The sequence below is a fragment of the Oncorhynchus clarkii genome, chromosome 2, assembly GCF_045791955.1.
Source record: "Oncorhynchus clarkii lewisi isolate Uvic-CL-2024 chromosome 2, UVic_Ocla_1.0, whole genome shotgun sequence".
Taxonomy (NCBI): Eukaryota; Metazoa; Chordata; class Actinopteri; order Salmoniformes; family Salmonidae; genus Oncorhynchus; species Oncorhynchus clarkii.
The window spans coordinates 33,757,510-33,782,410 of NC_092148.1; the positions used below are offsets into that span (position 1 = coordinate 33,757,510).

At 46.2% G+C, this 24,901-nt stretch overlaps 1 protein-coding gene across 2 annotated transcripts in view; it reads left to right on the forward strand.

The window, feature by feature from the left end:
* LOC139367001 (nuclear factor of activated T-cells, cytoplasmic 1-like) overlaps nucleotides 1-24,901 on the forward strand; it is a 64,821-nt gene that overhangs the window by 36,552 nt on the left and 3,368 nt on the right. For both annotated transcript variants that reach the window (XM_071104859.1, XM_071104851.1), the window contains exon 9: nucleotides 6,020-6,694. In XM_071104859.1, coding sequence (XP_070960960.1) covers nucleotides 6,020-6,694 — 675 coding nt within the window. The remainder of the gene's footprint in view (nucleotides 1-6,019; nucleotides 6,695-24,901) is intronic.

The following is a 24,901-nucleotide window of genomic DNA, read 5'->3' on the forward strand; positions in this document are numbered from 1 at the left end:
GTCCTTTCACCATCTTACATCACCAACTAAATACCTCTCATTCTGGGCTCAGAGTAAATTGGCCAAATCCAAGTTTCATGCACAGACACATTGATATTGATTGAAATCCATTGATGCTGCTAGAAACAACATTGTTAATTATTCACAGCTTGCTGCATCTCTCTCTCTCTCTCTCTCTCTCTCTCTCTCTCTCTCTCTCTGTTAATTCAATGTAAGGGCGTTATTGGCATGGGAAACATACGTTAACATTGCCAAAGCAAGTGAAGTAGTTAATAAACAAAAGTGAAATTAACAATAGAAATTGACAGTAAACATTACACTCACAGAAGTTCCAAAAGAATAGGCATTTCAAATGTCTCTCTCTCTTTATATCCCATATCAAATTAAGAATCAGGTCCAATAGTGCTTTAAGGCAGCCTTCACCTTTAAACTGACAAAATGTGATTCTTAGACTCCCTAAACAATTCAATGATCACCGGCCGCTATTGTAGCCTGGAAGAGATAAGAAGCAATGATTCAGGCTTTTGGACGGGACTATGAGAGAGAGACCGCATCACCGCCTTGACAACGAACAGAGGGCCCTATTTGGAGACGGTTGATGGGAGCAAGAGAGTGAACGAGAGAGTGAGTGAGAAAGAGATTGAGAAAGGGAGAGGTGAGGAGGGGGGAGTAGAGAGAGAGGGGGGAAGGGAGAGAGAGGGCGAGATGAGACAGGACATTTTGGGGTAACTGACCTTAGCAGAGCGAGCGAGCGAGCGTTGGTGGGAGGACAGACAAACTCTGTCCATATTTGGCAGGCCCATACGAAGCAGGGAGACAGACAAGGAGATAAGCTGTACAAGGAGAAGACTTATCACGCTTTGACCAATTGCATCTTCAAGTCATTTTCACAGAGAGTCAACATGGTCCAATTAACAGATGAATGGGGTGTGCTCTCTGTTACGATGCCAAGTAAACCTCAGTGGGGACCACACAAGCAGGGGCAGTGTCTTTATGACAGAATACAATGTACCACTAGAGTCACAGTCAAAGGCACTTGCTGTGGTTCACCAGATCTTCTTATTTCTTATTTTGATATTTATTCATCTATTATAAACTGGATGGGTTGGTAACACTTTTCTAATAGCAATAAGGTATTATAAACTTAGCCGTGGTATATTGGCTGTATACCACACCTCCTCGGGCCTTAACACTTAAATATAATTTATTCAACACAATAGTCAACAAGCAATAATAAACAACTCAGACAATACTGAGTAGCGATAGTGGCGCATTTTGCTACAGAGCTCATTTCCATCCGTAGTCCCTGAAAGTCCCTGAGTTTGCCACTCATCAAGTTTGACTCCATGTCTGTCTGCCCATGGGCACGTGTCTGGGTGAAGTGGCCTCTACTGTATATGACTTCAGCAAACAGTGCCGTTTTCAACTGTGCCGAGGTCGAAGAGATTATATCTGTCCAAGATAAGATGCAGGATGGCATCAAAGCAAACAGATCTCTTAAGTCACAATGAGGGTAATTATAACAGTGGATATATAAATAGCAGAGGAGAGGAAAACCTGGTTGTTTGCTTTTGAGGCTTTCACTGTGTGAGTGTTTGAACACTGTGACCAGGTAAGGGGGGGGGGGGGGTGCTACATAGAGTTCGTTCTCATCACTTCCTCCTTCACCCATCTGAGTGGGGCTTCCGGCGCTCTGCTCCACTTTAATCACTGTTGTGGTCGTCAATGATGCTTTCTAAAAAATAACTTTTTGTTCACGCTCGGGTGTGTGCTCTTCTCTGTGCTCATCTAGAAACCGCCCCTTAAAAGTAGCCCCGCTTGTTTGAAAAAAGTGAGAAGGCGAAAACAAACGATCTGCGGTCCTCCGATCGCTATGGAAAACAACGTGTATATTTCACTGTAGTCACGGGATGTTTTCTCTGCTCATTCATGTCACAACATTATCAGACAAGTGTGTGAAAAGGTTTATTGAATGTGTTGACAGCCCAAAGCTTTCACTGTAGAACCTCAAACCTGTACGGAGCAGCTAAATGCCCAAGTAAGGAAACAAGAGATAATATGTATTTGAATCGTTTCCTCTTCATCCTCTAAATAGCTCAGTCATATCTCACGGGAGAGGCATTGTTTCTGTCGTGTAAACATCATCTGATTCTTATCTCCCCTTTAGTTTAGTCACGCCTCAGAGCGAGTACGGATATTATTATCAGATGCCGTCTGGAGGATTGGAAACGATTGAGTCTTTGCCAGGTTTGACAGGTGAAGATACGCTTGAATGACAAGGCTGTCGCAGGCCTGTTTCGTCCTACACAAGCAAGAAAGGAGTAGCGGATTTGAACCGTTACTTTTTCCAGATGTTATCGGTAAATATTCTTCCCGGATTTCGTACAGGGAGTTTTTCAAATTGGCAATTAGCATGGTAATCATGCCGTTGCATATTGATGCCAAACAACAGAATGTAGATTGTCTTGTGAAACGTTTATTTTTATTTGTCTTTGTGTCTCTCAAAATGCTCTTCATTGTCCTCGCTTTCCTTTACAATGTCACGTCAGTCCAATGAATTTGATGATGAAAGCTCAGTAAGCTTGTCCGGAAAGTGCATTGTCATGAGTTACAATTTCAGAGGAGAAAGATCCAAGAATCTAAGCAATATGTCACTCTGAAGTTACTTTTTTTTTGTCGACTCTAAAATGAGCTGCTGGCAGCCGTTCTGGTTTGTATAAATCACCACATATCCGATGTTGCGACGAACATGCAGCACAAGTGTCCTTGTCTACCTCCTAGTGTGTGTGTGTGTGTGTGTGTGAGTGAGCGTTACTTTTCTTTTCCGAGCTCATTTCCAATCATTCTTGCGTTGAGTAAAGACGTGACACGCCGCCCTTTTTCTTCTCTTTAAAGAAGAGAAAGTTTCACAGAACCACATAAAACAACAAACGCCAAAAGTGCTGGCGCTGACGAAAGCCCAACCAAAGTCAGTTCTCGGAATGGCTTTCATTTCACAAGTCGTTTTTGGAGGTTCCTCGTGTAGATCGGGTTCTATTATTAACACCAACGGGGGGGGGGGGCTGCTGATTCCTGGCTGTAGGTTTGTGGTCTGAGACATGGGAGGGAGGAGAGAGAGGGGTATGTTCAGAAGAAACAAGAGAGACACATACATGAAAACTTAACGAACCGCACGCCGTGAACGTCTCCCCAAAGATGTGTCATGCTAACCAAACTGGAGACTGAGACGTTTCCTTGTTTCCAAGTTAGGGCAGTGACAGACACACACACGCGCGTAAACACAAGCAGACACACTCACACGCACCTTTACATGGCACACGTAGACTAGGACAGCCAGATTGCGACCACAGTGGGACGTGGTGAATTAGACACCTGCGAGTTGATGACTACCACCATGAAGCACCGCCTGGTCGCTAAAACTAGGGCCTAGTCAGGTCACGTGGTCAGGAAAAACTCAGGGCCCTAGGTATAATGCATTGTGCACACTCTTTCCACAGTGCAATCAAAACAGCTATTTTATGGAGACAGTAGGTCATCCACTCCATAGTTCCACTCTGAGAGCAGAGCAGCCAATCGTAATGAGAATCAGAGTGCATCCCAGAAAACCCTCTTGCCCGGCTGTCTCTTCCCTTCACACGACAACTTACCGGGCCTAGGCCCTCTGTGCTCAACACCCCGCAAACCCGTCCTCGAACCCTCACCCCCATCCCTGGGAGGAAACCAGTTCCTAATAAATACTCAGATCAGGCCTGATCACTTTAATGCGAGCAGACAGACACAGACAGGCAGAGATGTGGAGAAAAACATGTGGGCCATAACCCGCAGGTTGGGAGGAAATAGAAGCCAGCTGGAGATGGGACTCACAGGGTGAATCTGCTTTCATGGAACTGGGAAGGGGAAGGTTGTGTGTTTGGAGGGGGACACACACGCAGATGGCTGGAAGGAGTGGTCAGAGAGACGGGGGGGGGGGAGACATATTGAGGAATGATCGGTTAGAGTGGGGGAGACAAATAGAGCTGGGTGGAGGAGAGGCAAGCTCGAAGGATCCCTCAAAGGATCTCATTCCGCAGATAATGTAGGAGAGGGGGAATGTGTGACAGAGCGTTTGGGAGACTATGCAGCTTTACAGAATAAATCAGATTGCTAAGTATTCCATGTATTGCTATGTATGTAGGGTTTACACTTTTGGGACTATTCCATTGGTTCCATTGCAATAGGCAAGCTCAATCAAATGCAGCTAAAATACTAGACCTAGTGTAAACCCGGGTCTGTACTATGGAGAGCCTGTTACAAGGCCTAGTATGATGTTCCCTAGTAAGTGTATGGAGGTGTCATCCTGGGACCTTCTTAAGGATACAGACCATACCTAGGGAGCCTCTAAGACAGATGGACCGGCCCCGTGGCTATGACAAGACTGACGTAAATGAGCTTCCCACTGGGTAATCACACCAGCTCATCTCTCCCCAAAGGAGACTGGGGGTGTGAAAGTGAATCTCTCAGTTATGTCCTGTCCCAACAATAATAACATCATAACATCACGATAGGGCTGTTTTTCATCTAATCACAACACTCATTTATTCAGACAATGGAAGTAGAAGTGCTTATTAGTATTATTACGACCTACATCAGGATTGACTTATTCTTACTTTGTTAGTAAAACGTAACTATTACAAGAAATACACTTATGATGGCCTGTTTGTAGGCTGAATAGAGTGTCAGAAGAGATTTAGTAGGCTGAATAGAGTGTCAGAAGACTTTGCCAAAACACTTATGATTGGCATCAAACACTAACCGCACCCATTAACACATTTCACTGTGTGCAGAAAGAGCAACAGACAGTGCATGTATTGTGACTCAGAAGCGTTTTGTTATTCATCTGGGTGTCTTAATTCAAGCCTACAGTAGTTGTGTCACAGTACTCGTGGCAGAATCGGAGCACGTGGGGGTTTATAAAGGGTTTTCTCAAAGAAACTGGGTCTTTTCATCTTTTCCTTAGGGTTTGGCTCTGGTGTATGTGTGTGTGTGTGTGTGTGTGTGTGTGTGTGTGTGTGTGTGTGTGTGTGTGTGTGTGTGTGTGTGTGTGTGTGTGTGTGTGTGTGTGTGTGTGTGTGTGTGTGCGTGCGTGCGTGCGTGCGTGCGTGCGTGCGCAACTGGAGGATATGTTTACATATCCAATAAATAGTGCACACGTCATGGTCAGTCTCCGAAAGATGAACACGGATCTTGATCACACATCCAGGAAACCTACTGTACAATGATTGTCAGTCCAAACTAATCAGGAAATGGCGGAAACATCTCCCAAATGGACTCTGAGTGAGTTGGAAGACGGCGGCATGAGCAAGTGGGGTCATAGCACTCTCCTCCTGCCATTAGCTGAAGTCAGAGCTCCTGAAACCGCAGGCATACCATACTCTCTTAAGGAGCACGGACCACCCCAATCAAATCATCCTTTTTTTCTCTCTCTCTCTCTCTCTCTCTCTCTCTCTCTCTCTCTCTCTCTCTCTCTCTCTCTCTCTCTCTCTCTCTCTCTCTCTCTCTTTTTGTCCTGAGAGCAACAATTGCTTTTGGAGCACGGAAGAGGCCTAGGGGTCCCGGGCTCCTGCAGCAGCAGTCCATACTCTTTAAAGCACTCTTTCATAGGATATCAGAGCTGAAGGAGAGTCCAAAGAAAATAGCGCCGTTTCATGATTAGAGCCAGCTGTGGCTTTCTGCTCTGATGACTCATCTATTTTTTTGGGATGGAGGGGGGGTGGGGGGGTTCTGAGCTGGCGTTTGAGAGGCCAAGCAAATGACACAGTGTCTCTTTTAATCGCTGGTTGTTTGTTTGGTTTTGGAGGGTATCCTTCCCACAATCAATCTCACTACAACTCCTTTACTCATACACTCAGTTGCTCGTTCAGCCACGTGGACCTACGCAACATTTCTAATCTGTCTTTTTTCTCTCTCTCTCTCTTTCTTTCTCTCTCTCTCTCTATCTCTCTCTCTCTCTCTCTCTCTCTCTCTCCCTCTCTTTTTCCAGTCCCGATAATAAAGTCAGAACCGAATGATGAGTATGAGCCTCTGGGGGCTCAGGGGCTGTCTGTTCATTCCAAGCTCTACTATGGCCAACCCAGGCTCACTCCTATCATACCTGTGGGGGACGCTGACACATGCCTGGTCGGGGTTTATTCTCCCTGCCCGCCTTGCCATGGCAGCATTGGCAGCATGCCCCCCTCCTCCCCCAGGTCCAGCCCAACACTGCACGACCTGTCCCCCGTGTCTTACCCCAAGTGCCTCTCCACCAGCCCTACGCACGCCCACAATGGCCCCTTGGCGTCCGCCATCCAAGAGACGCCAGGGCTGCGCCCAGTGCCGCTGGTCTGCCCTTCCTCACCCGACCAAGCTCCACTGGGCATGCTTCACTCCCAGGGCAACAGCCCGCATCACCTTGGTAATCCCAGTCCCCATGGCTTCCACCCGCTCTACCACAGCAGCAGCCCCTCCACCTCCCCAGGGTCCCACCCCTCCACTCCAGAGGGGGCAGCAGAGAGCCCGTTCGCCCAGGCACCAGATTACAGCCCCACCCAGGGACAGAGCCAGACTCAGGCCAGGAGCAGCCCTCCCAGCCTGCTGCCGGTGGACGCCAGCCCCCGCGACCTAGCCGTCACTGTCAAGCGGGAACCCCAGGATCTGGACCAGATGTACCTGGACGATGGTGAGTCACAAGAACAAGGTTTATCTACCTAGACCTGTCAATTAAAGCTCTCTATTAGCTAGTGACATCACATCATCATTGCCATTATCACATTGGTGTGATAATTTGTGTTTTTTTTCCTTATGAAAACACAGGGCCATAAAAAACACAATTCTCGTTTCTCTCTAGAATGTTCCATTTACAGTGCACATGACGTTAACTCTACACCTTTGCTTATCTACACACCCACACCCACCCACACCCTTTCCCCCGCTATCAACCATGGGCTTACGTCAGATTTGTTCATTTTAGACATTACAGATTCTTTTTGTTTTCGCAACTACCGTGTATGTTGTCTGAGTTAGTAACAGCTTTATTTTAACAGTCAATTGGGCCTTGATGGGATTTGCGAAACAATCTGTCAAAACATCAGAAGCAACGAGGTCAGGCAGGGAGCAAGAGAACAAAAACAGTGGCGCGCGCGTGCCGGCCCCGACTGTTGACACAAGTACTAATGAAGGAAGCAAAACAATAGGTAGGGGTTTCCTGAGCTGCAACGCTTCTCTCCCCCCCCCCCCCCCCCCCCCCCCCTCGGTGCGAGGTATGTCAGGAGGCAGGAGGCGCTTTGTTTTCCCGTGTTTTCCCTGCGGAGGGTGTAGTGTTGGAGCTGACGTCATCGAGGGAGGCTGGGGAGGCTGGGGGTCACTAGAGCCCCACTGGATGTGAGCCCAGGCACAGCCAGGGGAATGGGGGAATGCAGCATTTGTGTGTAGACCCCCTATTAACTCTCCATGTGTTCCCCCCCTCCCTCCTCACAATCGTCCCTCCCTCTGGTCACTCCCAGCCTGTTATGGCCCTGTCTGGGTTGCTCATCACATTATTGTTATGCTCTGGTTGTGCGGTATGCAGCATACGTGGCGGTATGCCAGAAGAGATAAAGTCCCCTTGCATCCAAACAGGGTGAACAATGCGATTCCCCACTCAACTCAGGAACATCCCTCTTCCTGTGCACCTTTTGTTTCACTCCTACTGTAAACAGCAGTAGACCTACAGCACTGTGTGTGTGTGTGTGTGTGTGTGTGTGTGTGTGTGTGTGTGTGTGTGTGTGTGTGTGTGTGTGTGTGTGTGTGTGTGTGTGTGTGTGTGTGTGTGTGTGTGTGTGTGTGTGTGTGTGTGTGTGTGTGTGTGTGTGTGTGCGCGTGTGTGTGTGTGTGTTTGCATGCGTGCTCCAGAGCCAAGGGAGCACAGGGGTGATGGGCATTGGGGGCAGTGCTGTAATTGAGTTGAGACATGGCTGTCAGCAAATCTGTCCAGCCTGATGAGTCCCGTTTGTCCTTGCCTCGTAAACAGACAATAGCGAGAAGTGAGGACGTCTGTCTGTTATCGACTCCATAAAATGAGCACAACACAACACTCGAGTAGGACATTCTACAAGTCTTTGTCACTTCACACATCCAGAGCTTGCATTTATCTTCTGACTCCACGCCAGCTCCTGGCATGTTTCCCTCTACTGTACATTGAAACAAGAGAACACTGGCGCTAAATCCAAAAGGAAATACAATTAGCATTGTCATGTACATGTCTAATTCCTTTTCAAACTTCTTAGTAGTTATGGGCAGGCAAAGGAGCCAGAGTATGAGAATTAATCAAATAAGAGTGAAACTCAAGCTTTATTTTGCGCTAGGTAAAAGGTTGTTAGGGGGTCATTTGCCCTCTGCTAAAGTTATAACCCTTAAGTAGTAACCATGTCTTCATAATCCACCACCGCCAACACCACCCAATCAACTGTCACTTTAGCGGAGCCCATATCTCTGGACCAAGTGACCAAATGTTATTGGGCCTGTGATTACAGATGCATTAGAGACTCACAGGAATGCGTATTGATTGGCAGAGGCCTACCAAGGCGTCCCTGGTAAAAACCTTGGCCCGCTGCAATCTCGCCTCATCTAATGTCTTGAATGAGCATCTGTGGTGGGCTAACTGTGCTCCTGGAGTACCGGTAAGTGTGTGGTGGTAACAGCATACTCCAAAGGCCTCTGCACGCTGGACCGGTCAGGTCCACCGGCCCCATTCCGGACTATTCCAGACCCCTCGAATGAGCCTGAGATAAAATTTAAAAAATTAGAGCTGGGAGAAGTCGGTGAGTGGCGAGCTCCCTTTCCACAGTCATTACCTTCCATTATTATCATATGTTAGCGAGTTGCTCCATTAAAAGGGTGACGGTAGGGGATGACCTCACCAGGCGGTTGGGCGGGCGGTGGTGATTTAGCGTTAGCCGCGTAGCATAGAGTCCCAGTCTGGCCGGTTTGGAGCCAGTGATTTGAGCTCTGCAGCGAGACGACACTTGAGCTTCCCCAGAGTGGAGCGCCTCCCACGCTCAGGCCTTGGGCTCTCATCAGCCAGAGGAAATATCTCTCACTGGCCTTCGGCTCGCACTGCTAACCCAGCCCCCGAGAAATCACTCAACCTATCAACAGGCTGAGCTACTGTACCGCAAGGAGCTCTGTTGTCAGTGTGGGGTAGATATATACGAGATCTAGAGGGGGAGGGGATGACAAGTTGAACATAAGCCCCTCTAACTGCCCTTCAACCCCCTAACCCACTACCCCCTCCCAGCTAGCACCACTTCATCCACTACTTCTGTGATGGAGCATTGGAGCCTCGAGGCTAGCTAACTGCAGGACATTACGCACTGTCTGTCTGTAAAAGGGTGCCCCAAGGCTTTTTGGGTAATGTCCAGGAGCTGCGATTGTGTTTAAATTGATGAATGATCTGTTGGCTAGTGCTGGGGATGTATTTAGGACTGCTGGCCTGCGGCTGCCATTGGTTCACTGCAGCAGGGGTCTGTCTGTCTCACGATAGCCAGAAGAGTTGAGTGAGCGAATAAACCTGGACCAAGGTCCATGGATTGATGCTTAGGGGGAATGGAAGCAAGATGTATGTTAAAGTGAATTTTCAAAAGCTAGCCCTAGAGGTCTTTGTATTGTTTCTGGCCCATTGTCATACGCCAAACGCAATATATACATATCTAATGTGAGGTTTACATTAAACAGAAGTTTCTCAAGTAAAAAAAAAATACCTTTCACGTTGAGTCATACCCCTCGCTCCCTCTAATCCGGGGCGATTTACAGTACATATGGCATTGAGCACAATGTCATGCAAACGACATCAATAAAAACAATAGAAGTGATGAAGAATGAGGAGGGCAGTATATTTACGCTCGCCTTGTTAGCCTGGCTAATTAGCCCATAAAACAGGGGCCTGTGATGACGCCACGTTTTTGTCACACGTCCTAGCCTGAGCTGCAGTTGCGGTGACATCATTACCCCCTCCTGTCACACGCACACACATAGCCGCTTTGATCCTAGACTTGGCTGCTGTTTACACATCACATTTGAAGGCTTTGAGCCACATTGCGCACCATGAAGGCCTCTTTGTGCCTGTGTGTGTGTGTGTGTGTGTGTGTGTGTGTGTGTGTGTGTGTGTGTGTGTGTGTGTGTGTGTGTGTGTGTGTGTGTGTGTACGTGCACGTGCACGCATGTGTGTAATGCAGTCATAGTATTCCCGACTTGGACATCTGTCTGATCCAGCGAGGCGGCCGCTCTGTGTCTTCTCTCATTAGCTTCTGGTGTGATGGTTGATATAATGAAGCGCAGCTGAACTAGCACAGGGCTAACGCTAATCAGCCAGCCAGACTCTTACCATCTGGTTACAGCCGAATACAGAGGGGCCTTATTCACCCACATGAGAAAAACACAACCAAATGTACACTGCTGATTTCTGACACTTGACATGTGTATTCTGATTGCCTTATATTTGAAGGTCAGCTTTCCAGTAGTTGTTTCCTCCTCAACTCAAATTTTGTACAATTGAAACGTTTTTTTTTTCTAAACTGAAAACAGACCTGGTGTTGCATGAGGCAGAGTGGCAGACGTCAGTGGCAACAGGTTTCTAGACAGACCTCGTCTTACCTCCCTCTCTTTCTCTCTCCCTCTCTCACTCCCTCAATCCATTCCCCAACAACAATACAGAATTCTAACATTTCTAAGGATCCTCGTCCGCGACCGTTCCCCTCCAACGGCAACTCAAGCTTTTCTCATGGAAACTTTTACACATCCTGGATAGGTGCCCAGACCCCAGGACTCTGCAAAACCCCTAATGATGATTGAGAGCGTGTCCGCACCACTCTGAAAACATGCTGAGTCTCTAACATCGGAGTGTGTGTCGCGAGACTGGCGCGGAGTTGGGGTGAGGGGGTTCATTAAAGAAGCTGCGGTTGGGGTGAGGGGTGTCTAATGGGACGGACTCTATGAGCTGCTGTTATTGAGTTGCTCCCGTGTGTGTGTGTCTGTGTCTGCGAGCCCGTGCGTGTGTGTGTGTGTGTGTGTGCTTGCACACGTGCGTCCTGTCTGCGTGTGTCTGTGTCTGCGAGCCCGTGTGTGTGTGTGAGGAGGAAAGGTAGACCATCTGACGGTCAGCCGTTAGCGGTTAGAGCCTGTGCTTTCACAACACTCACCCTTTGACCCCCAGCTCTGCTGGGAGGGGGCGGAGCCTGGGCTAATAGAGGCGGGAGAGCAATACTCTCTGTTGGTTAAGTGCAGTGTCAAGACCTCCTATCCCCACGGCTTATGCTTCGTGTTATTGACAGGTATAATAGAAGGGGGATGGCTTCTTTATTATTTATGACTTCAGAGAGGATGTGGACTTTTTAATATTGTTGTTATTGCTGCGTTTTCGTGTTAGGAATCTTGTTTTCCTGGCAGGACCTTGAACTGATGGTGGATAAAGGAGGGTGTAGGCTTTTGGGACGTTTTATAATGGTAGGAAAAAAGAATACAAGGATGTAGGATAGGCCTATGAGAGACGTTGATGCCTTAGGAGATGGTTAGAGAGACGATGAAGATCACTAGGACATTGTGTCAACTGCAGAGTTCTCCTAGTGGATTCAAAACCATGTCTTGTACCCTGCGATTTAAACAATTATTTTTCTCGTTTTACTATTGTTATCATAGACTGGCCCAATGTACTATTAGTCACGATTAATATCCTTTCTTTGCTTTTCACATTATTTATGCATATACAGTGCCTTGCGAAAGTATTCGACCCCCTTGAACTTTGCGACCTTTTGCCACATTTCAGGCTTCAAACATAAAGATATAAAACTGTATTTTTTTGTGAAGAATCAACAACAAGTGGGACACAATCATGAAGTGGAACGACATTTATTGGATATTTCAAACTTTTTTAACAAATCAAAAACTAAAAAAATGGGCGTGCAAAATTATTCAGCCCCTTTACTTTCAGTGCAGCAAACTCTCTCCAGAAGTTCAGTGAGGATCTCTGAATGATCCAATGTTGACCTAAATGACTAATGATGATAAATACAATCCACCTGTGTGTAATCAAGTCTCCGTATAAATGCACCTGCACTGTGATAGTCTCAGAGGTCCGTTAAAAGCGCAGAGAGCATCATGAAGAACAAGGAACACACCAGGCAGGTCCGAGATACTGTTGTGAAGAAGTTTAAAGCCGGATTTGGATACAAAAAGATTTCCCAAGCTTTAAACATCCCAAGTAGCACTGTGCAAGCGATAATATTGAAATGGAAGGAGTATCAGACCACTGCAAATCTACCAAGACCTGGCCGTCCCTCTAAACTTTCAGCTCATACAAGGAGAAGACTGATCAGAGATGCAGCCAAGAGGCCCATGATCACTCTGGATGAACTGCAGAGATCTACAGCTGAGGTGGGAGACTCTGTCCATAGGACAACAATCAGTTGTATATTGCACAAATCTGGCCTTTATGGAAGAGTGGCAAGAAGAAAGCCATTTCTTAAAGATATCCATAAAAAGTGTTGTTTAAAGTTTGCCACAAGCCACCTGGGAGACACACCAAACATGTGGAAGAAGGTGCTCTGGTCAGATGAAACCAAAATGGAACTTTTTGGCAACAATGCAAAATGTTATGTTTGGCGTAAAAGCAACACAGCTGAACACACCATCCCCACTGTCAAACATGGTGGTGGCAGCATCATGGTTTGGGCCTGCTTTTCTTCAGCAGGGACAGGGAAGATGGTTAAAATTGATGGGAAGATGGATGGAGCCAAATACAGGACCATTCTGGAAGAAAACCTGATGGAGTCTGCAAAAGACCTGAGACTGGGACGGAGATTTGTCTTCCAACAAGACAATGATCCAAAACATAAAGCAAAATCTACAATGGAATGGCTCAAAAATAAACATATCCAGGTGTTAGAATGGCCAAATCAAAGTCCAGACCTGAATCCAATCGAGAATCTGTGGAAAGAACTGAAAACTGCTGTTCACAAATGCTCTCCATCCAACCTCACTGAGCTCGAGCTGTTTTGCAAGGAGGAATGGGAAAAAAATTCAGTCTCTCGATGTGCAAAACTGATAGAGACATACCCCAAGCGACTTACAGCTGTAATCGCAGCAAAAGGTGGCGCTACAAAGTATTAACTTAAGGGGGCTGAATAATTTTGCACGCCCAATTTTTCAGTTTTTGATTTGTTAAAAAAGTTTGAAATATCCAATAAATGTCGTTCCACTTCATGATTGTGTCCTACTTGTTGTTGATTCTTCACAAAAAAATACAGTTTTATATCTTTATGTTTGAAGCCTGAAATGTGGCAAAAGGTCGCAAAGTTCAAGGGGGCCGAATACTTTCGCAAGGCACTGTAGTAGGATGTGATATGCAATGTCTTAGAAATAGGATTAAGTCCAAAGCAAGGAAAGCCTTCAGAGCGATCGCTTCACTCCTTACACTTTTAATTGAACTATTTGATGTTCTGTAATATAATAAATGCATGCTGGACTCAATGAAACCCTGAAATCAGAATATACTATGATCTCATGGTCATAGCGAGATCCCATCGAGCTCTGAGGAATAGGTTACCTTTGCACTGTGCGTGTGTGCGCGTGTGTGTGTGCGTGTGTGTGTGTGTGTGCGTGCGTGTGCGTGTGTGTGTGTGTGTGTGTGTGTGAAGCACTTTGGATTACCTTTAGCACCGGGTTCTGTTTCCTCTCAGTGTGCTTTTATCTCTGTCCTCTTGGCCAGGCTTGAGAAGCTCTCTGGTTGCTGTTTGGGACCAGCTGCTTTCTACACGGTTCCCCCTATTATGACATGTCATGGTGTTATAGGCTCTCTGGTCCAAGATAATGAGGAATGAGGAAATAGTCCTATTTAAGTGGTTACATATAATGGTGAAAGTTTGATAGGCTGTCACCATCAGGCTTTGAATTGCAGTATCCTTGTCGTAAACTCATAAGGAAGGTGATTGGCGGGATGAGCTGTATGAAGACTCTAACTTTAAACATACTACATGGAATATATATATATTTTTGTTGTATTCATTAATATAGCATTCATCCATTTTTTTTTCATAAAACCACACAATCCTTAGTTGTAAGCTAACAATGTATGCTTTTGCTCAATATGTGTATATGGAATATGGAATATGTGTCCCTTTCTGTCCAATTAGGTCATTTCTGGGCAATATCTATATTTAGGGGACCTCTTTTGTCTCAAGAGCACCCCCAAAAGACAAAAGTTCTGTATATTCTCTTTAAATGTCAACCTATTAAGTTCCATTGGACTTTTGTTTTTTCAAATGTGTTCCTACAGGCCCAGCAGCTTAACCGCAGTAGTCTGCTGTGCTTTCGGTCTGCTCCTTCATAATATCCACAGTCGCTGTGAAAGAATCCGTCTACCACGTAACTGCAGCTCTACATCGAAACAAATTGGGTCTCTCCATGTCAGAGGCCTGATGTAATTAGATGCGGGACCAGATTTCCTTTTTAATGGGTTTTGTGTTTATGAAAGAATGCTCAGATGTCAGGAATTCTTCTAGACGATTTGCTACTGTGAGAGTGTCTGATTTTTGTCTAATTATTCCATGCTGTGCGCACATGGTTAGGTACAGTGGATGAACTGATTTAGGTAGAAGCCAATCTATGGCGTCACAAATGCCACTTCTTTGAAGAGTGGCCAATTGACACGGTGGCTAGCTGTGCTCTCTCATCATTGATCTAATGAAAGTAAGGTGTGTGTGTCGTGTGCGGATGCGCGTGAGCGTGTGTGTGTGTATGTGTGTCGGTAGGACTTTTCATTACTCTGTTATTTGTACTTGCCTGGATGGGCGTGTGATGTGTGTTTATGCAGATTCTCCTGACGCAGCTGTTTAGATGGCTGGTTTCTGTGGCTTGCATTCCGAGGCTCCGAGAGTACACATCCAGAAGCCACGGAGCCACGCGATTCGCAGCGGGTCAAGCCCCAAAGAGAGGCCTGTGGCTTGGCCTGGGATGGGCCATGCATCTGGGTGAGGTGGTGGTGGTGGTGGTGGTACCTTTGCGCCCCATAGCCCCATGCATTCTCTCCACAGCATCTAAAGATGATTGATGTGCATGTGGTTTACAACACTGACAGGGTGATCTATATTGTTCTCCACAGGCTTTGATTGACTCCCATTTGACTCCCTTTTGGCCTGTGAGCCGTTGAGGTTATCTGTAGCCTGGCAAAGACATTATACTAGATATGATTGTAGCTTCCTCTTCTCCAGACCACTGACATATTGGCTTCTGAATGGTTTCACGGTAAATCTTTTCTCACTGCTGTGATTGTCTGCTGGCACACACACAACACACAATCTAAGCCCACGCGTAGATACACACACACACACACAGGCAGACAAACACACATTCCTGTGTTAAGTCCCCCTTTACAAAGCGGGTCTGCCACTGCCACACTGTAAGTCCTCACTCTCACACTCTTCATACCGGTGGTTTTTTGTTGCTGTTAGTTTGTTGGGGAATGTAAATACCTGTGGCATCGGTAAACAGAAGCAGATCTCTCATTTCTGACTCGTTAATAATAGGCCCCATCTGAAATGTATTCGCTCAGTGGTATAGGATCCTGTAGTGACGGATGTCAACATAAGAGGCCAGGCAGGATGGGGAATGACGTGGGGTTTGCTGCTCTTGGAAAAGCACCCTGTCTCCATTGTGTTCTGTTAAAGAGAGAGATGGGGAGAGAGAGAGAGAAGAGGGAGAGAGTAGAGGGAGCGAGCGAGCGGAAGATGGGGACAGAGAGGAGAGAGAGAGTGGGGAAGAACGAGTAGTCCCCCAGTAGCTTCTGTCACTGGCCTATAAACTAACTGCACATCAGCCCCTGTTTCAATGGTGCAGGCCATTACACAAATCATCCTCTCCAGATATGTTTCAACAGAGAGAAAAGGAGTTCTCGTATACACATTTATAATTTTACAGTTATTTATCGATTTCGTCTGTATTTCTTTCTGTAATCATGTCTAGTTTTAGCGTCAGGATCACGGGAGATATTTTCTACTTTAGAGTATATATTCCTCCTTTATAGTATATAGGTCCTCCGAGAGAAAGAGAGAATTAGAGAGAGCATACTTAAATTCACACAGGACACCAGATAAGACAGGAGAAGTACTCCAGATATAACAATAGGTAGGAGCAAGCCCATGTAATGCTTTTTAGGTTAGCAGTAAAATCTTGAAATCAGCCCTTGCCACAGGAAGCCAGTGTAGGGAGGCTAGCACTGGAGTAATATGATACATTTTTGGGGTTCTAGTCAGGATTCTAGCAGCTGTATTTAGGACTAACTGAAGTTTATTTAGTGCTTTATCCGGGTCGCCGGAAAGTAGAGCATTGCAGTAGTCTAACCTAGAAGTAACAAAAGCATGGATTAATTTTTCTGCATCATTTTTGGACAGAAAGTTTCTGATTTTTGCAATGTTACGTAGATGGAAAAAAGCTGTCCTTGAAACAGTCTTGATATGTTCGTCAAAAGAGAGATCAGGGTCCAGAGTAACGCCGAGGTCCTTCACAGTTTTATTTGAGACGACTGTACAACCATCAAGATTAATTGTCAGATTCAACAGAAGATCTCTTTTTTTCTTGGGACCTAGAACAAGCATCTCTGTTTTGTCCGAGTTTAAAAGTAGAAAGTTTGCAGCCATCCACTTCCTTATGTCTGAAACACAGGCTTCTAGCGAGGGCAATTTTGGGGCTTCACCATGTTTCATTGAAATGTACAGCTGTGTGTCATCCACATAGCAGTGAAAGTTAACATTATGTTTTCGAAAGACATCCCCAAGAGGTAAAATATATAGTGAAAACAATAGTGGTCCTAAAACGGAACCTTGAGGAACACCGAAATTTGCAATGGATTTGTCAGAGGACAAACCATTCACAGAGACAAACTGATATCTTTCCGACAGATAAGATCTAAACCAGGCCAGAACTTGTCCGTGTAGACCAATTTGGGTTTCCAATCTCTCCAAAAGAGAGCGCTTAAAATAGCCTTACGTTGATTACTTTTTCAAATCCAATCAGTTTCCCATGTTGATTTAACATCATCACATTGATTTCTTGGGCCTCCTAAAGTGTCTACTAAATGGCATACTCATATATTTATATATATCTATCTATTCCGAGAGAGAGATAGGAAGCAATGGGGCAGAAGCTGCTATGAGAATGGCTATGGGGGGGGGGGGGGGGGGGGGGGGGGGTTGCAGGCACCCTCAACACCTGCTTAGATCCAGGGATATTCAGTCAGACACACACAGGACAGACTCACAAGGAGGCTGACAGACATACTGAGAGTGAGAGGGGAAAATGTGAGAGTGAAGCAAGCAGCATGCAATCTCTGGTTAGATTCCCTGGCCGTTTCTCCCAATGCCCCTGTACTTCACACACAGACAGAACATACTTGCTTCTGACTGGGCTGAAGCTGTTTTTAACTGAATCGATAGAAGTCTAAGAAAGAAAAACACGGCTCAGAGTGGAGGAGTGTATTTCTCTCTCTTTTTTCTAATTTTCCTACTGAGCACCTGTAGAGCAGAGAATTACCACGCTGAGGTTGAATGGGTTTGCTTTTAAGGATCGTTCAGAAGCGGTGAGCGTTCAGTGTCCCATTGCTGGCTTATGAACCGTGGAGGATATAAATCTCAATTAGTCCCTAGACTCCCCAGACTGACCTCTTTTTCTCACACTACAATTTTAAGTTCTCGTCTATTAACATGTATAGAAGGTGGAAGCTAAGCCGGTCCTGTCTACTGCCATACCTCACTAAGAGGTAAGACCTCTGAGAGCTAGTCAGGGGAGTCCAGGTTGAAACTCGGAGGTGATGTGAGATTGCAAAACTGCACTCTTGAAAACTTTTGTTTATTTCTCTTTAGATGGGGTAAATTGAGATTCTCTCTCTGTTCGGTATTCTGAATCACTCATGTCAAATCTGCCCGCACGTTCCTCGTGTCAGGTAAGGTCAGTTGTTAACGCTCCAGGTGAGCGGCGATGTCACATAGGTTTTAATTGAATCAGTAAGATTTACTGTATTTAGGAAAATGAGCGGGACTCCCTCTCTGCTAAGACGTTCACATGGCGAACTCCCCGAGCGATGGCAAGCATTAAATCTACAGGTGAGGAAGTCGTATAGGCCATAATCAGGTGAAACCGCCACCTATGATTTACCAATGACGGCTCAGATAGGTTTTTTGTTTGTATGTGTGTGTGTGTGTGTGTGTGCGTTCGTGTGTGTGTCTGTCTGTGTGTGTGTTAGTTTGCATGTGTGCGCAGGGTTGCTGTGATGTGTGTAGGAAGAAGTTGGAACAGATATCCTGGGATCCCTATAGATGTTATAGGATCCAGGATGGCTGGATCAGAACCTCCAGATGTAGAAAGGTTGTCTTTCTGCACACTAGGTAAATCAAAAAAGAGGTTGACGTGAGGAGAGGACTTGCCAAGCCAGCCAGCCCACCCCCTTCCCTTTAACCCTAGCCCAGGTAAGTAAGTCCATCAGTCACCCTAAGTTGACCCTTTTGCCTCTCAGTCTACCAATCATAGCAGGTGGACGAAGATTTAAAACAGTGTAGACTCAGATTCCAGGTCAGTGGACTGAGAGTGAATCAGATCTGAGACTTACAGTAAATATAAGTCTGACCTTGTAGGTCAGCTGCGGAGCAGCAGCAGGAGTGTTGGAGACAGGAGAAAGGAGGAGTTTCTCTGCAACTGCTTGAGCCTTTTGTGGATTTAGTGTTTTAGTGCTGCGCTGTGACTCCTGGAAGTTCCTCATGGCAAGATCTTCGCTGTATATCCAACATTGCGAGGCAGATTGAGACCGTATCCCTGCTGGCATTGGGATGGGTCGCTCCAGGAGTATATTGTCAAGTTCAAAGGCTCCCTTTTGTAAATGCATGAAAGAGAATGCAAAAGAACAAGAGCTCCTACCTCTTCACCGGGATGGAAAGAGTAACGGTCCAGTCGAAGGCCAAGCGCCAGGAGCTCTACACACACACATACACACACACACACACACACACACATACACTCAAACGATAAGGTACCGCTCTAAGCCTCATGTCTATGATAGATAGGATCTAATAAAACTTGTACCGAGGTATGCCTTTTTGGATGCAGGGAATGTGGTTTTCTATATAAAACGTGGATTCCAAAATCTCACTTTACAACTGACAGGGAACAGGTGATTTAAAGAGGTAGAATACAAATGCTGATGTCATAAATCCCATTATATGCAGGTGTACGGCCAAATTCTCACTCAGGTGGCTGTAATCTCGCAAAGTATGATGGCTTCAATATGTCAATGCTTTTTCTGCCATATTCAAAAGGGGAGATCTCAATCCATGTGCATTAGCCACTGTTGCCTCATTCATGCCTTTCCAATTCGGTATCAATCCGACCGGGCGTGTCTGATGGCCATCGTTATTTTAGCACGAAACTTTAGGTCAATGAGGCATGCTGAACTTTTCAAATCCGACTCCTTTCATACCTCCACCATGCAGGCGTGTGTTTCACTCACTCTCTCACTCAGATATGTGTAGACGTTGTGGTTGGTTGGGCTTTGCGCTTTATTGCAGCTTTATACGTAAAGAAATATACTATCAAATATATCATGGAATCTTGGTGCCGCTGCGTTACTTTGTACTGTTAGTAGTCGAGAAACTGGGGGAGGACACAGTGAAGACGATCAAGTGACTAATTTCAGTCCATCAATGATGAGCTCACAGGAGAGCAGCCCTAACCATGTAAACACCTCCCTGGCCTCGTCCCCGGAGAAGGGCCCCAGCGAACACACCCACCGCCCCCAGGGCCTTAGAGGAAGTGAGAGGAGGAGAGGAACGGGCGGCGGCGGCATCTCACAAAGAAGTAAGATAGGGCGGAGAGGCAGCAGTAGCAACACACCATGGAAGATCAGAGAGAAAGTGCCTTGCCAAAACAAGCAAATCAGTGTCGGGTGGTTCTCAGTGAAAAAGCTGTTGTTTTTAGATTGGCTGTGTAATTTTGGGGTGGCTGGCTATTGTTTTTCAGCCTGTTTCGGTCTGTGAGGCGGCGGTTGCAGCCCTCTAGCTACGGCCTGGTGTTTTCCGTCTGGGCTGAGCACAGAGCAGACGCTCGCTAGCTCTCTAGGGGTCCACCCGTTTAGCCTGGCAACGAGCAGGCTTCATCTGACGCCGGAGACCAATAAAGCAAGCTGTCTGAGACGAGGAGCACATCAGAGACTCACGTAGGAAGACACAGGTGGAGATGAGAGCAGCACTTCACTTTATCTCCCTGTCTCCCCACTCCTTGCTCTCCACCGTGGAGCAATACTCGGAGGTCCTGCAAGCAGTAGCAGCCATCAGAGGAAAGTATTCCAAGGACTCCCTCTCTCCCTCTCTCCGCCAGCGTGGCTCAGCCTCTGTTAACCATTACTCCTCTCCCCCCCTTACCATTGGTGTGCACCTTGGCAGTGGAGGAAGCGGATTGGCCGAGGCCCAGGGCACACAGCAACGTCTGCGCAGCAGCCCAGCTGCTGCCGGAAGGGTTGTAAAACTCGAGCAGAGACCCTCACAGTCGACTCCAGCTACACCCCCCCCCCCCCCCCCCCTCTCTCCCACACAATTTAACTTTTTCTTTCGTCTCCTCCGGTCAGTCGTGAGGCTGAGTGCTTCCACATGGGGAAAGGCAGGCTTCACACATTAGCAGAGTTGTGGGGATGATATATCCCCATCTGCACATATAATCACATCATTACACCCACAGGGCTTCCCAGGGTATCAGTCTCTGTTGTCTACCTGCCAGTCTGAGATGAATTTATGAAGTGTTCGATCACGATGAAGAATTAGCTTAGTGTAATTCCTCTGTGTCCAACTGCGTTTATCTATAGGGATGAGTTTGTATATGCGTGTGCGTGAGTGTGCTGCATGTGTGTGTGTGTGTGTGTGCTACGAGTGCACGTGTCTGTCTGTCTGTCTGTGTGTGTGTTCGTGCGTGCATGGCTATGTGTGTACCTGTTTGCATGCTCTGACCCTTTCACAACAGGGGTTCTGACAGATTCGTAGGAGAAGAGGAGTGAGTGACGTGCATCCAGCCTCTCCCTCTAGCTGTTGCAGACCTGCGTGGGAGGCTGCAAATGGTCCATTAAGCGTTTCTGCTGAAACCGAGAGCAGATTTGATATTGTAGGGAAACAAAAGTAATATGTAGCAGGAAATTCAATTGTCTCTCTTTAGCAGCTTCATACTCCAGTTCAGCTTCCTCACCAAATCAATTTCACATACACGTTGAGTTCAAACGAGGTTGAGCATTTGTTTTGTGGATGTCCAAACGGCTGTACTCCCCTCTTCTGCCTATTACAGTATTTTGAAATAGAGAAGGGATTGTTTTGTTTGCATTACGCTATTGTTCCTAAATCATCTGGATTTTCATGCCACGGTTTGCATGTGTGTCTGCCTGCGTGCTCCTTTGCGTGTGCCTGTTTGTGTCTGTGTGCGTGCGTGCATTCATGGATGCTGTCTGTATGTGTTGGTGCGCTTGTGGGCCTGCGTGCCGGTGTGTGTCCATGTTGATATGAATGACCATTATGATTCAGATCAGCTTCTTCATGTGGAGCCAGAACACAATAGGTGGAAGCTGTGCTTGTCTTTCTGACAAGGCATGATGGGGCACTCGAGGGCCCGGGGAAGAGGAAGAGTACGCCTATGTACAGCACCGAGGTCTCTAACCCTAACACCACTGGAGTTAATGTAGTTTATCCACCCTGTGAAAGTGTTTCAGGATGTTAGCTATGCCTTCCTTCATGGGCAGCCGGAGGCCGGAGAGAATAGAAACTCCCAAGCAGAGGATGCCTCTCTTACAACGCTTACAACTCAGAGTTCAAAGGGTATGTTTAGAAAGTTGAGCAGGAAGAAGGTGAAGCGAAGTCAGCGCTGCTGCCAGGTCATTGCCAGTCGTTGATTGGGTAAAGGGGGAATCGGGTTACGCTTGCAGGGACCACCAAGTGTTTTTGCGGCCTGGGAGGCTCTCCTCTCCGTCTCCTCTAACCGCATGGCTATCCTCTGTTCTCAGAGGATAGCCTGGATGTTATCGAACCCCGACGCCAACGCTATCTGCTAACCTCGGCTAACTCAATCCGCCGCGCGGGTCAGGTTTGGCTGGAGGAGCTCGGGTGGCGCGCTCTCCTCGCCCAAATGAAGTCATAATGCTTCTGCCTGGATAACTCAATCAAAATAGGGCCAAATTGCTCCACTTGCTGCTCTGATGGACTTCACTGTTGGTCTCGGATCAGTCTTTATCAGAATTGAACAATGACAAGCTCTTTAACCTTTTGAGTGCTTACTGCCTTGGCGTCCATTTCAGGCACATTACGGTAGCTTAACCTAACAGAAGGTTCACTTGGTGCTGTGTTCTAATTTCATGTACAACTGACAAACATGGTTTAGTCAAAGCTTGAAATTTAATTACATGGCATTGCAGTCCCTCTGCTGTGCACTTTGGGCCCTTTCAGAGGTGCCTGGTAGCTCCTCCTTGAGATGAGGGAAGTCTTTTTAATGACTGTTTATGCCGACAGAGAGAGTACCTTGGAGAGCTCTCTCTATACACTTGTTCAGTAGGGCCACACCCCGGAGGGAAAGCTGCTTCTTTCCCTGATGTACTGTAGCAGAGAGATTAGAGAGCCCAACCCAAGCCAATCCCATAGATACATCCATCTATTGCCTGTCCGCCCGTAGAAACATGGTTCGACGTGTACTCCCCACCGCACAAACACATAGAAAGTACTGCAGCAGGATAATTATAGAGGTGGGTAGGAGCGATGGCTGCTTCATTGTCACACTGTATTTCCATACTACTTTCTCTCCTTTCTCCAAACATTGAGTACGTCTACATGCACAGTAAATCATTTGAATATAAAGCGGATTATGGCAGTAGGCTGATCTTCGTGCTTACCTTCCTCCAAATCGAAGTAAGCACACGCCGATTAAAACACCTGGTTTTCTGCGTAATCTTTTGAATTGTTAGGACATGGAAGCAGCTTAATCGGGGTTCCAGACTGTGTATTTGTGACTGTGTATTTGAGACTGTGTATTTGAGACTGTGTATTTGATCTGCACGTGCCAGCAGCAGTAGCGCCAGCCTCTCTCTTTTGCGCGAGTGGAGTGAGTTTGGATAAACTGAAAGTATGAAACTTAGAAGTTTAAGTTTTCACAAAACTTTATATGTCGGGAAACTTAATCAAAAAAATAAAAAAAGGCTTCTCTGTGGTATAAAGGTTTATTTTGATTTGCCAATTGTCTACACTGTGTCCCAATCGGGTAGCCTAAATTCAGATGTGTCCATGTAAACAGGATTATTAGGGAAATCGTTATTCTTGCAAAATGTGTCAATGTTTTAAAAAAACGATTATATTAATCTGACTAGCCACAGTAATCAGGTTATTGTGTGCATGTAACCATACTGATTGTAGGAGAAAGAAAGAGGCGAGGAGAGAGGAGGTGAGAAATCAAAGCATCACAATTGAGATTCAGCCCTCTGTCACTCTCACGACTTCCAAATGACAGCTCTGGCTGTGGTTTGGACGCGATTAGAGGTACTTAAGGTAATAAAGGATGCTGCTTTTAATCGGGGGTTTTTGCCGAGGATTGTGCTGTTTTGCATGAGTGGAATATGTTCAGTTGAATTTTCCACTGTTTTTGTTTATTCAACAAAGGACTTCTCACACTTATAGCTTTCCATACATGAGAAACCGGAACCGGAAAAAAACCAAAAAGATTCCGATGCTGTTGAGAAGCTTGTCAAGCAGGTTGGAATGACAATAGTAGTGTTATCATCGATCAAAGTTTGATCCAAGGAGAGTCGCACATTGACATCTGTAGTGGTTGCAATAATATTTTCAGAACCTAAATTAATTTGACTTATATACATTTGACTTATACATTTGATACTGACTGCCTTTCTTCCAAAGATTCACATTATCATCTGCATGAAGTGTCATCTTTTTTCTATTTTGTCAGTTGGGCATATTTGACAGGGTCTTACTCAGTCTGCGAGGAGACATTGCAGTCTTGCACCAACTCACAAGGCCGTGTGACACCTTGAACTGCCTTGATTTATAGCAAAATTCCATTTCGAACACAATGTTCGCCACTCAAATAGGACTTCTCACCATTTTACTGTGTCCTCATGCTTGCCTCCTTCATATGAGAGAGAGTGAGGTGGATGGGGGGGGGGGGGGGGGGGGTGAAGTGAGTAAAGCACTGTCATCCGGGTTAGTGTTGAGTCATGGAAGAAGAACGCAATGAGAGGACCTAGGCTGACCTCTGACCCCGTTTCCCTTCTTTCCTCGCCTCAGAAGACTGTGTTTCACCTCAAGGACTAGACAGGGTGGCCTAGGGTACAGTAATACAACTGGGTCATGTCCATTCGGTAAGGTACCACATGGAAGAAAACTGCCTGAAATAGGGAAGGACTACCTTTACTTGTCCAATGAGAAACGTAGATTTCTATTTGATTTGAAACCATTTCCATCACCATTTCCAAAGCTATTTCCATGAACAAGATCCAGGGCTTGACGCCTTAACCTTGATACTAGCCTACAACTTAGGACAGCCCCTACCTAGCAACACGGGTATATAATTAGAGACAGACTTCATAATAGGGTGGACCTTGAATACTGCAATAAAGTTTCACATGACATCTTATGGGGAGCTCTAAGCACAGTAAAACACCAAACACGAATACAAACTAATTTGTCCCTGGTCAGTCAATTATTTTGAGGCCTACCTAAGAATGATTATTTTCCCCTTGAGATACAGATAGCTGATGGCATTAGCTAGCTCAAAAATAACTCTTTGTGATAGTTGTGTGGTGTAACAGTTGGCCACATCCTGTTTCGGTGGCTTTCTGAAC